Here is a 16,237-nt window from a genome sequence, read left to right as displayed (position 1 = left end):
GCTCTGGACAGGAATGTTCGAGGTGCCCCATTTACTGGTTCTCTCATTGGCTAATGGCATCATTACTCTGCCAGCCTTTCAGCCTGCTGTTGGGATCTTAATGATGTTCCTTTAACAGCCCAGAGGAGCATGGAGTGAATACTGAATGATTTCTGCAGAAAGCAGCCTTGGTAACTCTTCAGTCCTTCCTTACCCACCCCAGATGAGAGCCACAGTCCTCTGGCAGGAATAAGCGCACAGCACTATCCAGAGAGGAAAACCCTTTGTTTGAAGAAACTGAGCAGGCGCCTGCATACCTATGTGGTGAGGCAGCCCAAGCTGAGCTTAGAGAGGAGCCTCAGAAAGAGGATGGTAGAGCTGCTATTTTCTTCTCCTACACGTGCACCCCCATCTGTTCGAGAATTCCCTTCCAACTCCAGCTTGGCTGGCAGGCATGTCCCTGAGAAGCTGCAGGCCAAAATGGAAGAGAACTGACTCCCTCCTCCACACATCCTGACTTGCTGCCAATTGCCAGAAAAAGAGGGCAACGCTTGGGCATTTACCAGAGGACAAGGGTGTGCCTTTTCATTTGTCTTTATTTTACATTTAAAAAGTGGTTATTGCTCTAACTGGATCGAGGTAAGGACCTCTCTTAAGGAGCCTTGGCCTTGCAGCCCCATTCAGCAGGGATGGAAGTCACAAGACAATGAGTGGAACCTCATGCCCTCCCGGGAGGAAGCCCTTAGTATTGCTGACATCTGCCCTTCTCTGTCTCTCCTGTGCTGCCACACTCGGTACAAGCAGAACGGTGGCTGACCCGGCCTTGAGAGCTGTTAGAGACCCGAATGAAGGGGCGTCATTGGGCGATGGCTTTCAGCTCTCTGGCTTGGGCACCAGTGCTCCTCATTCAGTACAACAGATATTCACCAAGCACCTACTGTGTGCTGGGAACAGCCTCCCACGCTACCTTGGCCACCAGTGGAAGATGTAGAGTCCACTTTTCCCAATTGGCAGCCTTGGTGCATCAGTCCCAGAGAAGTCTGCTTGCCTCATCAAGCACCTTTTTAAACCAGAAGGGGCAGAGGAGAGGAGAGGAGAGGAGGGAGAGGGGGAGAGAGAGAGAATGCTAGCTGTCGCTTCACACTTCAAGCTCTAGGGAAGGACCTGGGAACCCTGGATAACTTCCATAGGACCCTGAATGAGATGGCAAGATCCAGAGACCCAGAGGCCAGCAGTGACGGCTGCGGGCAAAGCTGCTCCGTCTGGTGAATGGCTTTCCAGCAGGGCACTCAGCAGCCCCTAGGGAGTAGGATATGGATGCGCTCTTTTCAGCTGTCCAAGCCGACGCTGCTCTAATGCCCAGGCACTTCCTTTAAAGTAGACAGTACCTTCCAGTACCTTAAAACTCCATGCTGATGATCTCACCACAAAGAAGACCGTCGCCTCAGGCCTGGGCAGAAGCCTCCACCCTCTGGGTGCAGCCTCTCTGATGTGTTTTCCGAGAGTCCGAACAGTAACCTCAAACACATTCGCAAAGGTGTGCCTCACACCGCAGATGTCCTTTTTGGCCGGATCTAGAACGGGCTTGATGTCGTCAGGACCCTGAAAGGCAGGCAGCCCCACAGCTTCCCTGGTGCCTTGGTTGAAGGGCACAGCTCGAGTCAGTCTTGCTCCTCTCCCAGAGCTTTGTGAATTATCTCAAAGAGGAAGCCAGTCCAGAAGAAGTGAGGAGGTGGGAGGCCGGCCTGTCTCATGCAGCATTGCCTTCTCCAGAGTGCAGCCGGGCCTTCTAGCTTTGTGGCTTATTTGATTGTGTGTGTGTGTGTGTGTGTGTGTGTGTGTGTGTGTGTGTGTGCATAGAATTTGGGTTTATAGTTCAGCCTCCATCAGACTAAGATGGGGAAAAGGAACTATGGCTAGCTGGGCCCCCACCGCTTTAGTCAGCTTTTGCCCTGTGCCCAGGAAGGGCGCAGGGACCAGCAGAGAAGGAAACCCTTCCCCTGCAGACGGGGCCGCCACACTCTGATGAGGTTCACTGAGGCCTTGTTTGGAAACTGGGAAGGGAACAAAAGAGCAGTGGCCGGAGCTGGTTGAACAGACTTCTTGCAAGATGGGAAACAGGGCCGGGGAGGGAAGGAATAGCAGGGCTGCAGCCTAAACACCAGGCTCTTGTCCCTCACAGGAAGAAAGGAACGGCCCTGCCTGGAAGTCTCATTTCTCTGCCCTTTCACACACAGCCTTTGGTCAAGCTGAGTGGCCAAGACATGAGTCCTGTGCCGAGAACCCTGGCACCCAGTCTACCCGCAGCAAAGAGCCCTCTGGCTGGTTCTCACATTCTGCAGTGTGTCTCTGGGTGCAGCCTGAGACACTGACGTTGTTGAGGTGCTCCTGGAGTTAGGGGTTAATAAGAGGCTTCAGGACAAGACATCAGAAAGAGAGAAGCCAAGAGAGAAGCCAGTAAAGCCTGATGATAGGAGAAGATGGATGGGGGAGGAGACGCAGAGAGGGCCAGATGTTTGTTGGACAGTCATCGTCAGAACAGTGAGGTCCTCTCACATTCTCTACTGTCTTCGGAGCTGCTCAGGGCAAGCACTGAAAGGTTTCATATCTGTTTTCATAAAAGAGGAAATGAAGGTACAGACATAAAACGCCGCCCCAGGCACATCACCCCTATACTTGCGGTCCCGCCCACATCAGCCAGGAGCTCTGCTGTTCCCATTGGCTGTCTTTAGAAAACAGAACAAAACAACAAAACACCACTGGCCCTTGGCACCCTGCAAAAGGCGAGGATCCAAAATCAATTTATAGTGTCTCCTGTGCCACACAGGCAGCAGCCAAGCTTGGCTTTGCCCAGCTGCTGCCCTGCCAGGCCCTGAGCTGACCCCGTCTGCAGTCCAGGGACTACAACTGTTTAAGGCACAGGGCCACCCACCAAGCCCAGGGGTTGTCCTCACCTTGCTGCGGAGGAGCCCCCCGCCCTGGTGCTCTGGTGTGCTGGTTTCCGACGCACTCTTGGTTTTCTCCTTGTTGTTATTGGGCTCGTTGTCCTTGATGATGTCATACTGGCGGCAGAAGAGGGCTATGACACCTGGGAAGACAGGCGGGAGCAGTCAGAGGCCCGGATCTGACTTCTTACCTTGCCTGCCTCATCCGCTCCAACGATTGCTGCCATCTCCAGATGGCCTCTGCGCTCGCTCGCTCGCTGCTGCAGCCTCCCCCCAGCCTCTGGCTCCTTTTTCCACCTACCAGGCCCCGAGGGAGGCTTTCCCTACTGCAGGGCTGGCCCTCCCACAGCATGGGTCTGATCATAGGTCTCCCTGGCACCCTGTCTTTGAGCCTCTGACAGCTACCACAGCAAGGATAACGGCGTTCGCTGAGCCCGTGCCAGACCCTGTAACTGTGTGCACTGACGTATTCAATCTCACTTGATCCTTACAACGCCTACCTAGTATTATTAACCCCAGGGCACAAGGGAGCACACTGTGAGAGGGTGCCAGTAACTCAAGGTCACACCGTGGTGCGGCAGGGAGGCGATGCGCAGAGCTGGCTTGCCGTCTACTAGCAACCTCGTACTCGGAGAGTGTTCCCGCTGCTCCCTCCAGTTGGAGAAGTGTTCCCCACTCCTCCGGTTGGAGAAGTGTTCCCCACTCGGCCTCTGTAGTGTTCTTGATCTACCTTGGAGAGTTCTCAACTTCCCATCAGAGCAGATGAAGCCCAGCAGATACTGCTTCCCCCTCCAATATCCTAATAGGCTTCCACCACCATTAAGTTTGGGTTAATTTTCTGTTTATAGCGTTGCGGTTATGTAAACACTGTCTGTGCCAAGCCTAATAATGTCCCCACTCAAAGCTTCTCATTTGTCTAACCCTTGTCTTCCTGCCTTTCTCACGTACCTGTTTTTCTAGGTGCATAAGAAGCGTTTTTCCCCCAAATGCTTCTTCCACAGTCTGCCCTCAACCACCTCAATAGTCAGGCGTGAGCACAGTGTTCAAATCTCTCCAAAGACGCTAGCCCTCATCCTTTCTCCCCTTTCTTCCCAGCATTCCATCTTCTCTCACAGGCCGCAGCTACCCCGAGTCAGTCTGTGAGTTTCATCTGTTCCTTGACCCTTGACCCTCGTCCCACGAACGACCTTCCTCTGCTGGCCACCTGGTTAGCTTCTGTTTCGCCTTCACAGCTCAGTTCCCATGTTCCCTCTGCTCTGGGTCTTTTGTCCTGTGTTCTCAGTGTTGGAGCTCGAACCTAAGACCTCATGGATGATGGGCACGCACTCTGCCACTGAGTCACACCTCCATCGGCTTTGTTTTTTTAATTAAAATGTTTTTAATTTTCTACTTCCAGCTCCAGAATTGACCTCATTTCCTCTGTTCTCACATTAGTGCTATTTTGTTTATTGTTTTTATTATTTTCAATTATGTGTGTGTGTGCATGTGGGCACAGATGTGCCCACAGAGGCCAGAAGTGTGGGCTCTCCCTGGAACTGGAGTTCCTGGTGGTTGTGAGTCACCTGATACTGATGCTGGGAACTGAACTAGGGTCCTCAGGAAGATCAGTAGTTAAGTGCTCTTAACCTCTGGGCCATCTCTCTAGTCCTGTCCCCCACATTAGAACCCTATAGTACTCATTAGATTCAATTATACTTAAGCCCAATCTTGTCCCAGCCCAAGTTCCTTGCAAGCACAGGACTCTTCTACAGCCTAGGATGGAGTGGTTGGTTGTATTGAACATAAAGATGAATGATGTGGATTTTATCCTCAGGGGACTTGGAGACTAGGGAGAGAAGAGTAGCCTGCCCATAAGGACTAAAGAGGGGCAACTGCTGTGGGCCCACTCAGGCAGGCAGGCTGTTCCTGTGGGCAGATGGGGGATTGGCATCGCAGCTCAACTGCATCTGGAAGGATAGGTAGACAAGGAGAGCGCTCAAGTCTGAGGTCAAGCAATGGCTTCCTCTGAGCTTCCTGAGCTTGAAGACCCCAGAGGTCCAGCATCCCAGAAGAGAAGGAAGCTCTGAGTGTGGCCAAAGGGTACACTGACTGTGGACACGGCCACCCTAGGAGGCTGGACCACTTCTGCGAGGAAGAAGGCACGCCACAGCATACAAGACAGCAGAAATGTGCCGTGTTTGGGGGGGGGGGACTAGAGAAGGGGTCAGGCTTAGCTCTCAGAGACATCTCCCAGCCCCTTACCCTTGGTGACGGTTGGTTAGGGTTCTCAGCTCCTCACGGGTCAGTGAAGGAGGACAGGAAGCCTGACTCACCTGCCCACATGAAGAGGACCACAACGATGATCAACACCTCGCCTGTTCGCAGCTGCTGGTTCCTCCCCATCTCCTTCATGGTCACCTCATCTGCAAGGAGAGATGAGCTAGTCCTGGGCACCTTTCCTCCCCGGCCATTGCTCCAGGGCCAAGGCCACAATAAGAAATGTTCCCACTACTGATGCCAAGACACCCAACATAGAGAATTCCAGGGGGCTGGAGAGATGGCTCAGTGGTTAAGAGCACCGACTGCTCTTCCAGAGGTCCTGAGTTCAATTTCCAGCAACCACATGATGGCTCACAACCACCTGTAATGAGATCTGGCACCCTCTTCTGTATACATAATAAATAAATTAAATCTTTAAAAGAAAGAAAGAATTCGAGGAACATCGTGAAGGCTGCCTGGGGAAGGCTGCCTGGGGTAGCAGCATTGGGACTCGATCCAAAGGAAAAAGTTTACATGCCAGTCTCCTCCTGGGGCACTCCAGCAAATCTCCATCCTTTGAGCTGGTTTGCCTCCCTCCCGCTCTGCCCAACCGCTCTGCCCAACCAACTGCCCTCACCCTGGGACTCTAGCATGCCCCCGGCTTGCCTTTATTCTTAGAGGCCATCTTCTCGGCCTCACGTGGGGTCTTGAAGAGCAGAGGCTCACTAGCTGGGCTCTGGCCCTGAATGGAGATGGCCTGCACGTGCACAATGTACTCTGTGTCCTCCTCCAGATCCCAGAGAGCGCACGAGCGGGTGGTGGTGTTCACCTCCTGGATGAAGCGAAGCATCCGCACGTCCTTCTTCTGAAAGGGGGGAGGGCTCAGTATGTCAGTGTGCAGGCACCAACCCCACCTCTGCCCACCTCCCGCAGTGACAAGTCCTTTTCATGTCCATCATCATCCCATCGCCTTGGGCATCATTATCTCCACGGTACAGCTAAGGAAACAGGCTCAGAGGGGTCAGGATGTTGCCCCAGGCCACACATCTACCGAGGATGCCAGTATGTCTGAAACTCCTCTATGTCTGAGGTCAGACCCATGCTTTGAATTTCCATGTCTCAGGCAAGATGGGAACCCTTCTCCACTGACTATGGACCTTCTGTGACCCCCATTCTAAGCTAAGTGTACAATGTGTCGCCCACATCTCTTGTCCTGTGTTTCTTTTCCTCTTCTGTTTCTCTACCACCACCCTCCATTCCAGACACTATCTTCTTTTTTCTTTTCAGTTTTAAAGACAGGGTCTTGCTGTATTGTCTGGCTGGCCTTGAACTTGCAATCCTTCTACCCTGCCTCCTGGGAAGCGTTCAGGGATTACAGACATGCAACGTCAGAGGCATCCAGTTTCCTGTCACCGTCGTGATATGCCCTCTCCTCCCAAGCGCCCTCCAGGGTTACCTGCTGAGAGATGGCAAACCCGATGATAACCTCGTCCTCCAGGACATCCCAGCTGACCACCGCAGAGTTGGCCTTGAGGTGCCTGACGGTGACATTCACAGGTGCCGAGGGACTGTCTGCAGGGCAGGGAGGCACCTGAGCCGAGCATGCCCTACTCTGAGGCCCAGTCCCACCATGAATGAGAAAGGGGAAGCTGGGGGAGGCTATGTGGAGAGGGAAAAGAGAATCCAAGGCTTCGGCTGGGCCACGTGGCTCTCGGTTCCTCGGTGGTTGAGAGGCCCCAGGCTCCTTGTGGCTGGTAGGGAAGCTCCTGCTTGCTATAGACTGGCCAAACTTAGGATCCTTAGGTAAAACTGATGGGCCTGGACCTGAACCAGGGCGAGATCTAGTGGATGGGTGGTTAGGTATGGAGGAGGAGGGCAGCTGAACGGAGTTGCAGAAGCTGGCCAGTCACCCGAGAAGCAGTCACAAGCACTCCTAAGTCCATTGCTCTTTCTATAATCCCACACTGTCAAGTGAGTGACCTTGAGGGAAGGAGACAGACCCCAAGATGAAGAGCCAAGGGAGGGCTGAGCCCTGGCATGAGAGTGGGGCAGCATCCCAGAATTATGGTGAGCTGGGCAGAGTGCTCCTAAGGGAAAGGGTCTGTGTGAACCTCTTCACATTCCGTGGGCCTCAAGTGGCAGGGATGGAGAAAGTTAGAAAAGAGAGCCGGTCAGCACAGGGCGCCACGGTGGAGAGACACCAAGATAGGGCAAGGCCTTCTGGAAATTCCAGACAGTAGGTGGGAAAGTAACGGAGGAGCAGGGCAGGAAGGACCTTCGGGGAGAGGAGAGTCACACAGGGCTATCTATGTCTCTCAAGAGGGCAGGTGTTGTGATCAGAAGCCCTGGGCCTGGCAGTAACTTCATACCCCTCCGATGAGTGGACTCAAGGCCCCAGGATTATGCCAGACGTGCAGATGGAAAGGGACATAAGGACACAGACAGGTGGCTGCGGTCACAGAACCAGAGAGCAGACAAGTGGAGCGTTAGAGACAGACACGGACACAGAAGCAGGGCAAGGAAAGAGATGGAGAGAGAGAGTGAGGCAGAGGCAGCAGCCGCCGCCAACGCCAGGAGGGACAGATCGGGGTGATGTGGGGAGGGAGGGCCCCATGGGGTGGGCCAGACACTGACTGCAGCAGGCTTAGCCGCCCCCCCCCCTACACACACCCTGCAACCTCAGCTTCCAGTTCTCTTCATCATCGTCGCTCCTGCACAGAGAGGTGCGGCTGCCTGTGTGTCTCTGAGAGAGAGATCTTTGGGGATACAGAGGGAGGCCCAAGGTGGGGCACTAGTGTCCTCAGCCGCTCCCAGGGCCAGAAAAGGTGACTTGAGGCAAAGACCCAGGGTTAGGGGATGGCCTGAAGGGATCAGGAGACACAGGACCCTAAAAACCCAGGGAAGAGGTCTAGTGGCTGAAGGACGGGTCTAGGGGTCAAGAAGGTTCAGAGGCGCTAAGGTCGGGCTAGTAGAGTAGGCAGCAGATGACACAGGAGGTCTCAGGGAGCGGGAAGGGAACCGAGGACTCCCCGGTGGCTGCGTGGGAGGGGAGGCTGCCTGCCCCCCCCTCCGCCCGTCCCCCGCCCCGGGCCCCCTTACCCGCCTGCACCAGCGCGAAGCAGACGCAGCTCAGCCACAGGCGGAGCGCGGCGCGGGGCGGCGCGGGCGGCCAGGCGCACGGCGGCCCGGGGGCATGGCGGCTGCTGCGTCCGGCTCCGGCTCGCACTCCGGCCCGCGGCCCTCCCGGCCCGGCCGCCCCGCGCCGCCCCGCGCCGCCTGCATATCGGCTCCGCGGACAGCGACTCCCGCGCGGCGGCGGCAGCGGCGGCGGCGGCAGCGGCCGCGTCCACGTCGGGCGCCCGGGGGGCGGGGCGCCCCCGCTGCGGGGAGAGGGCGGGGGCGGGGTGAGGACCGAGGGCGCCCCCACTCCTGTCCCCGATCCCCACTCTGCCGGCGCCCGGAAAGCCAGGGGCTTCGGGCGTCCGCCGCTCCCGCTCTCTGGCGGGGGCAGGAGCCGCAGCACCGCACCGCGGTCAGTCCCAGCCCCAGTCCTGACCCGGCCCGGCCCTTCCCCAGGGGAGAGGGAGGACAAAGTGCTTGGGAGATGCCCATCTGTGCCCCACCTCTCACTCCGGCCCACACTCCAGGCACCCATCACACACACACGCACACACACACACACACACACACGCTGCGGGGGTTAAATAGGGTCCGACAGCACACTCTGGGGAGGAGCTCGGTGTGTCCACTGAGGCTGAGGATGGCCTCCTTCGCCTCTCTTGGAGGTCTAGCTGAGACCCCAGGCCAGTCCCTTCTTTTTCATTTGCTATTTTTAATCCCCCCGGGAGCACTGTGAACATCTGCTGGGCGCAGACACTCTGCGGGCCTTGCTTGAGTGTGGAACTTCGTTCTCACTGCAGCCCCTTGAGGTCGACTCCGCTGTGGGCTCTTCATGTCGACGGACACTGCAGTGAGGACCCTCCACGGTGTGATTTAAACCCAGGGTCCTCTGATTCCCAGAGCTGGACTTGACTCCACAGACTCCCTACCCTGCGTGGCTTCAACACCCCAGTGTCTAGAATCTCTCTCTATAAACCTGCTCACATTCTAGATTATTAAAAGAACAACCTGGAATCGTGTTTCTTCAAAAACAGCGAGGCGGAGGCTGCGGTTTCCCGAGGCTTGGGGGACCACTATGCCCATTCTCAGCATTGATTTGGCTAATGGCGCTAAAGTGCTGGGGGCTGGGAGCCGCCGCACGAAGCTTCAGCTAATTAACGCACTCTGAGAACCCTTTCTTCTCCATCCTGGGAACAACCACGTGCCATCCTGTCCTCACACACCCTTCTGCTGCTCCTTTGATGGTCTTAGAGGTAGAGAGGAGCCTTCGCCCGCGTTCACGATCCTTTCCCTAAGGAGAATGACTACAGGACCCACACAAAGTCCCCACCCCCCGCCTGTGACATTCTTTAACTCGAGTCCCAGTCAGAGAAGCAAGACTGAGGAGTGAGGCTAGACCAGAGAGAGTCCTTTGGCCTTCTGACACAAAGGGCCGTGCTGGTCACAACACCCCCCTCCCATCTGAAAGTTCACCCTCGGGTGGGGGGTGGGGGGGACACTCCTTTGTCATAGGTTTTCCGGAGATCTCTTCCCAAAGAGGGTGAACAAAGATCTTCAAGGTCTTCGGTCCAGGCTTTAGATGAAGAAACTGAGGCCAAAGACAGAGAGGCCCCGGTGCCTGGTGCAAACCCCACCATGAGGCAAAAGGAGCCACAGAACACTCCTCTACTGATACCCTTCCCCAAGGACTCTTCCCCTGCCCCCTCCCAAGTTTCTACCTAGATCCCTGGGAGGGACGAGGTGGGAGGGGGCTCAGGGGGTTCTCTTGAGCTTTCCAATCACACCACCCAACCCTCTGTACCCCCAGGACTGCCATGATGGGCAGGCTGACCCCCCCCCCATCTGTTTCCTTGGCTACATACCCTGTCCTGGGGATGAGCCTCAGCCGGGACCTTGCTGGAGCCTGGACCTGCCTGGGAGGGCAGCCCAGCCAGGGATCTTGCCCCTTCTTTTTCTCTTTCTCTTTTAGCAGCTGCTGCCTGCCCGCCCTCGCCTACCAGTCCCACCCCACCAGCTGCAGCTTAACCCCCAGGGACCTCCTTGCCTTCCCCAGACTACCAGGGGCCTGCAGGAGCAACCGGAGTCTCCTCGGTTAGCCATTTCAGGAGCAGCAGCAAAGAGAAGGGTCAGATAGAGGTCATAGGATCCAGTTTTATCCTGGCTGAGGGAAAAGGGGGGGAGAGGGTCCAGGTGGGATCTAGCCTTCGGTCCAGCGATGGGGAGAGGGGAGCCTCCACGCCACCTGCTGGCCGTTCCGGGGAAAGCCCCAGGCTGATGTAGGGCGTTAGGAGGGGCGAAGGGGCAGTGTTCACGGTCTGGGAGCCAGGAGCTAAGGCCGCTGGGCGCTGGTGGAGCGGGCATGCCAGACCTGAAGAATTTGAAGAGTTGTGGCCCTAGGGTGTAGCCTTCCAGGATTCCTGATGTGCTTGGGGCGTTATCTCAGTTCTGGAGGAAGTCCTGGCTTGGAACCCAGCACCCAGTAGGAGCTGCTTAAGGGACGTGAGAACTGAAGAGGGGCGTGGAGGCGTCCCAGGGAGCCTGGGAAGGGGTTTGTCAGCACTACTTACTTTATACACACCACCCAGTGCTCCCTGCCTGAGCACAGCGCTAAGTGTACTGATACAGTAGGCATTCAGTGATGCTTGTTGACTGTCCAGACCAAATCCGTCCTTTGAACACTTACTGAGCACCTACTACGTACTTGGTTCCAGGCAGCATTCAGGAAGAACACACAAACATGGACTGGAAATGGGGAAGGGAACGATCTGGAGAGGAGAAATGTGCCCTCCCTGGCTGCATTCCTATTTCTCTATTTGTACAACTCTCTGAAAACACAGACACTTAAGGACCCACCAGCCTTTGGACGCTCTTAGGCACCAAGAGCTGTCCGGAGTCTCAGAGCTTATCTCAGTCATTGGTTGTCATCTAGACTAGGAAGACTTTTGTCCAGTCTTGGAACAGACATGGCTCGTGTCTAGTGTGCTCTTTAGACACAGCGCCAAGTCACAGGGAGACCCAGGAGAAGGCAGGAGATTGCTTTAGGGTACAGTAAGGGAGAACTCGGCTCTTGCCCTGTGTTATTTGGAGTTTTAGGCTAGTGTGTAGCTTTAGCCTCAGTTCTAGATCAAGATCCTGAGTCTGAGGGAAGTGAGGGACTTGCCCGGGACCACGCAGACAATGAAGTATGGAGCTGTGTCTAAAATTCATGGCTTCAAGTTCAGGGCCTGATCTGGCATGCCTGTCTCCCCCCCCCCCCCATCTCTAAGGACCTTTCAGAATAGGGCTCCAGGGCATTTTTCTACAGAGGACACAGAATTGATGCTCCCAGGGAAAGTGGCAGAGCTCAGGGACCCACCGTTCACCAACATTTTCCAGGTTCCAAAGTCCTCACAATGCTGAGTTGAGAATGTCATACCAACGTTAGAGATGAAGAAACTGATGCTCAACGAGAGAAAGTGGGCTGGGCGGTGGTGGCGCGCGCCTTTAGTCCCAGCACTCAGGAGGCAGAGGCAGGCGGATCTTTGTGAGTTTGAGGTCAGCCTGGTCTACAGAGTGAGTTCCAGGAAAGGCACAAAGCTACACAGAGAAACCCTGTCTCGAAAAACCAGAAAAGAAAAAAAAACAAAAGGTTTGCTGTGGGTTGTCCAGCCAGGAGCAGGAGACACGGTCTGTCTTATCTAATCCCAGATGTCCATGGCTCATGTTTTCTAAAATCCTATGCTAAGCCACGCCTGTTGGGGCTGGGTACCAAGGACACAGTGATGAGCCAGATTGGCTCTGGTCCTTGAGCAGCTCCCATGATCAGGGACGAGGAAGATGTTCTCAGAACACTGAGAGGGTGGGGTTTCAGATGGAGGGTACTAGATCTTTAGGGGCAGAAGTCAGGATTCATTGGAAAGAAAGCAAGGAGGGCTTCTAGGAGGAAGCAACCCTGCACTCAATGAGCGTTGGGCGCTAGAGGAGTAAGGAGGGAAGGGGAGGGGAGAAAGCTTGAGCGCACTGTGTGTGTGTGTCTGTGTGTCTGTGTCTGTGTGTGTGTGTGTGTGTGTGTGTGTGTAGGGGAGGCAGGGCAACCTGCACACCTTCTAAGGGCCTGGGGAGTTACCCACCCTGGACTAAAACACCAGGAGCAGGAAAAACAAGACTAGATGTGAAAGACTGTCCTGGGCAGCTTGTAAGAGAAGACAGGGCTACGGGAGCTTCATTCATTCAGCTTACTGAGAGCCTGCTGGGTCCTGGGGACACACTGTACACAAGGCCAGCTCTCCATGAGTCTCACATTCCAGTGAGACAAACATAAGCAAGTGTTACTGGGGACAGGAGAGATGGCTCAGCACTGGCGGCCCTCCCGGAGGACCCAGGTTCTGCTCCCAGCAACCGCATGGCAGCTCACAACCTTCTGTGACTCCAGTTCCTCTCTCTGGCCTCCTCAGGCACAAGGCATGCATGTGGTGCACTTATATGCAGGCAGACAAAACACCTATACACACCACAGACACACAGACACGTAGACACACACACCAGCACACACATAGGCACACATAGACACATGAACACAGAAACATACACAGGCACACACATAGGCACACACAGACACATGAACACAGAGACACACATAGGCACACACACACACATAGGCACACACACTGATACACACAGGCACACACACAGGCACATATAGGCACAGGCACAACAGACACATGAAGACAGACAGACAGACACACAGAGACACCCACACAGGCACACACAGAGGCACACACACACACACACACACACACACACACATAGCACACACACTGACACACACAGCACACACACGGCACAATAGCACAGCACAACAACAATAAAAAACAGACAGACACACAGAGACACCCACACAGGCACACACAGCACACACACACACACACACACACACACACACACACACACCCAGCTCTGTTGGTAGAGTGCCTGCCTAGCACGCAAGAAGCCTGGGCTCAGTCCTCAGCATGAACTGAGGACAGTCACTAGGTGTGATTGTCAACACCTGCAATCCAGGCACTAGGAGGCAGAGGCACCAGGTTCAGGAGTTTAAGATCATCCTTGTCTACACAGGGAGTTCGAGGCAAGCCTGGGTGCATGAGACTGAAGGGGCAATGAGAAAGGTGAGATAATGTGGTGGAGGAGGCTGAGTAGGAGAGGTTAGGTAGTGCGGCCTGAGGGGTGGCATCTGAGCTAAGAACTGGAAAAGTTCAGGATGCAGCTAAATCATATCATAATAGTGTTCCAGCCTTGGGAGCAGCAAGTGTGAAGGCCCTGGGGCAGGAGTATGCCTGGCATGTTCAGGAAACTAAAAGAAGCTGGAAGACCGGAGTCTTGCTGGCTAAGTGGGAAGAAATGAGGGGAGGTGGGGCCCCAGGGTGTGCGAGAAGGTTCCATTGGTTCACTAGCAACGGGAAGCTTCTCAAAGTAGAGCTGGGGTCTGATGGATTTACATTTTAAAAGGATCATGTTGCCTGCTGATGGCAGACCTTAGAACACAGGGTTGGGACCAGGCGACCTGTGAAGAGGCGAGGGGAGCCAGAAATGATGGTCTAGATCTGAGCGACAGAGACGAGGGGAGCCAGAAATGATGGTCTAGATCTGAGCGACAGAGGCGAGGGGGGCCAGAAATGATGGTCTAGATCTGAGTGACAGAGACGAGGGGAGAAGCAGCCGAGACCTTTTTCTTTTTGTAGGAGGAGTCAGAGGAGGGATGAGGAGAGAGCTGGGTGGGGCTCCGCTGTCCCAGTCCAGATCCAGAAACTAGAAATCCCTGGCTGGCTGATGCTGGGCCAATAACTCCACCTCTCTGTGCCTCTGGGGAGGTCTCTTGAAAAGGAGGGTACTAGTACACACACCACAGCATGAGGAGCTGATGGTGGGCTTGGAGGGGGGGGGAGAGGAGGAGAAGGAAGAAGGTCCTTGTAATTAAGTTAAGGAGCCCCCCCCCCCAGTCTCTCCAGTTCTTCATTCTGGTCCATTTCACAGAGCTCTGGGAGGTTGACCATCTTACCCAAGGCTCACAAAGCCAGCTCGAGCCTGCCCTGTGCCTCAAACCTCAGCTCTAACTTTGCCTCTGGAGACAGTTTCTCGGCTGCACACTACGGTCACCCACATCTCTCAAGAGTGTGGGATCAGAGGCCCTATCATGGGGGGGGAGCCTGGAGGGCTGAAGTGGAGGTTCAGGGGTAAGATCTCATTCCCAACAGGGATGAGGAGGACAGTACCCTTAGACTCACTCAGCCTCTATCTGGCTGGGTCACCCCAACACCTGTTTTCACAGACCAAGTAGGGTCCCACAGAGGGAAGCTTGGAGGCTCCAGGAGCCCCCACCTCTCACACAGCCTTTTCTGAGGGCCACCTCCAGAAGGGGAGAAGGCACTGCAGAGCCAGGACATGGCCAGCAGAGGGTGCCCACTCCGGCCATCGTGAATCCACGTTTTCCTAAACAGGAAAACCTAAGAGAACAAGAGCTTTGGATGAAGCCCATGACCACCACCCAGGATGGCAGTTCTGAGGGAACCCAAAGACTCAGCTGCCAGCACCAGGAATGGCCTTGTGAATAAGTCACCAAGCCTCAGGCGGTTCTGTGAGGATTCAGTGTGAATTCAAGGCTGGCTGTGTGGAAGCTATGGAAGTCTGCGTGGTAGTGGTTGTTGAGGCCCATGGATCATAATGTTATCATTGTTTATTTATTTCGTTCTTTTGAGACAGGGCTATATGTAGCCCAAGCTGGCCCTGAATTCTAGATCCTCCTGCCTTCCTCTACCTCTCATATGCCAAGATTACAGGCACGTGCCCCATCTCCGCATGTTATTGTTGTTATCTGTGCTGCTGGGAATTGAACTCAGTCTCTTGTACCTGCAGAACATCGGTCAGGTGCTCTGCCACTGAGCTGGAACCTACTCCTGGTTATGCCATCCGGGTGTCCATCTGCAGTAGCTATGAAGATGTAGACCGCAGGCCAGGGACTGAGGCATTGCCTTGGATTTCCTGAGGGAAGAGTAATCAGGAGCTGATCAGTGACCCCAGGTGGCTTCACAGAAGGTCTTGTGCTTGCTGTTCCGTTTCTGACTAGGCAGAACTCCGTAGAAGGCAAGCTTCTATGATATTCTCACCTCCCCCTTCATTCCAGGAACAGCCAAAGGCCACAGAAGTGTCTGTTGGCCGGAGAGCAAAAAGCTCATTATTGCTGGTGTTTTGATTGGGAAGTCTCCTCTCTTGTCCTGCCTCTGACTATAACATCTCCCTCCAGCCCACCCACCCCGTCTTTGTGTGTGCATGTGCGTGTGCGTGCGTGCGTGCGTGCGTGTGTGTGTGTGTGTGTGTGTGTGTGTCAAGATGAGTGCTCCTGGCTCTGACGTTGAGGGATCTGCTATTGAGGGAAAGAACCCAAATGCTTGCAGCCCAGCAGTCCTAAGCTTAAACTGTGATGCAATCCGTCACTGTGTGACCACAGGCAAATTGGTCTGCTTCTCTGAGTCTGTTTCCTTATCTGGTTCCTCCCCCATGGTGTTGTGAGGACTGCTGGAGATGCCACATGCAGTCCCCAACACGTGGTCAGTAAATGTGTTGCAGTGGGTGGTGTAAAGTGGAATCCCTCCTTCCAAGACTCCTCTGCACCAGGGTGGGCTGGGGCGGCTGTGGGAGCGGGCCACATCCGGCAGCATGATCTCCCATCCCATTGGTGGGTGAGCATGCCAAGGCCTGGGTCACTGTGCGTGTGTCTGCATGTGCAAGAGCGTTCATGTATTTATGGAGGATCATGCATTCCCAGGCCTGGGTGTGCACGCTGTGCAAAGGCATGCACGCTGCGAAAGGCATGCATGTGCATGGACATGCGCTAGAGGCTGCCCCATCCCAAGGATTCCCAGGGCTCGTGTGGACTTGCAGGTACTGGTATCTGTGGTATCCCCACACTGCTGCGGGAGGCC

General features: G+C 55.0%; 1 protein-coding gene across 1 annotated transcript; it reads right to left on the bottom strand.

The window, feature by feature from the left end:
- Positions 1 to 537: 537 nt before the first annotated feature.
- Fndc5 (fibronectin type III domain containing 5) lies at positions 538 to 14,730 on the bottom strand. The gene is made up of 9 exons (XM_028855808.2): positions 14,637 to 14,730; positions 10,485 to 10,650; positions 10,361 to 10,443; positions 8,262 to 8,729; positions 6,619 to 6,734; positions 5,829 to 6,027; positions 5,237 to 5,326; positions 2,934 to 3,067; positions 538 to 2,587 (listed from the first exon to the last, which is right to left on the bottom strand). The coding sequence occupies exons 1-9, from the start codon at positions 14,728 to 14,730 to the stop codon at positions 2,582 to 2,584; spliced, it is 1,356 nt and encodes a 451-aa protein (XP_028711641.2). The 3' UTR covers positions 538 to 2,581.
- Between the last annotated feature and the right edge of the window lie 1,507 nt (positions 14,731 to 16,237).

The sequence above is a fragment of the Peromyscus leucopus genome, chromosome 2 (assembly GCF_004664715.2).
Source record: "Peromyscus leucopus breed LL Stock chromosome 2, UCI_PerLeu_2.1, whole genome shotgun sequence".
Classification (NCBI taxonomy): domain Eukaryota; kingdom Metazoa; phylum Chordata; class Mammalia; order Rodentia; family Cricetidae; genus Peromyscus; species Peromyscus leucopus.
The sequence above is the reverse complement of the archived record's forward strand: the minus strand, read 5'-3'. Positions and strand labels throughout refer to the sequence as shown.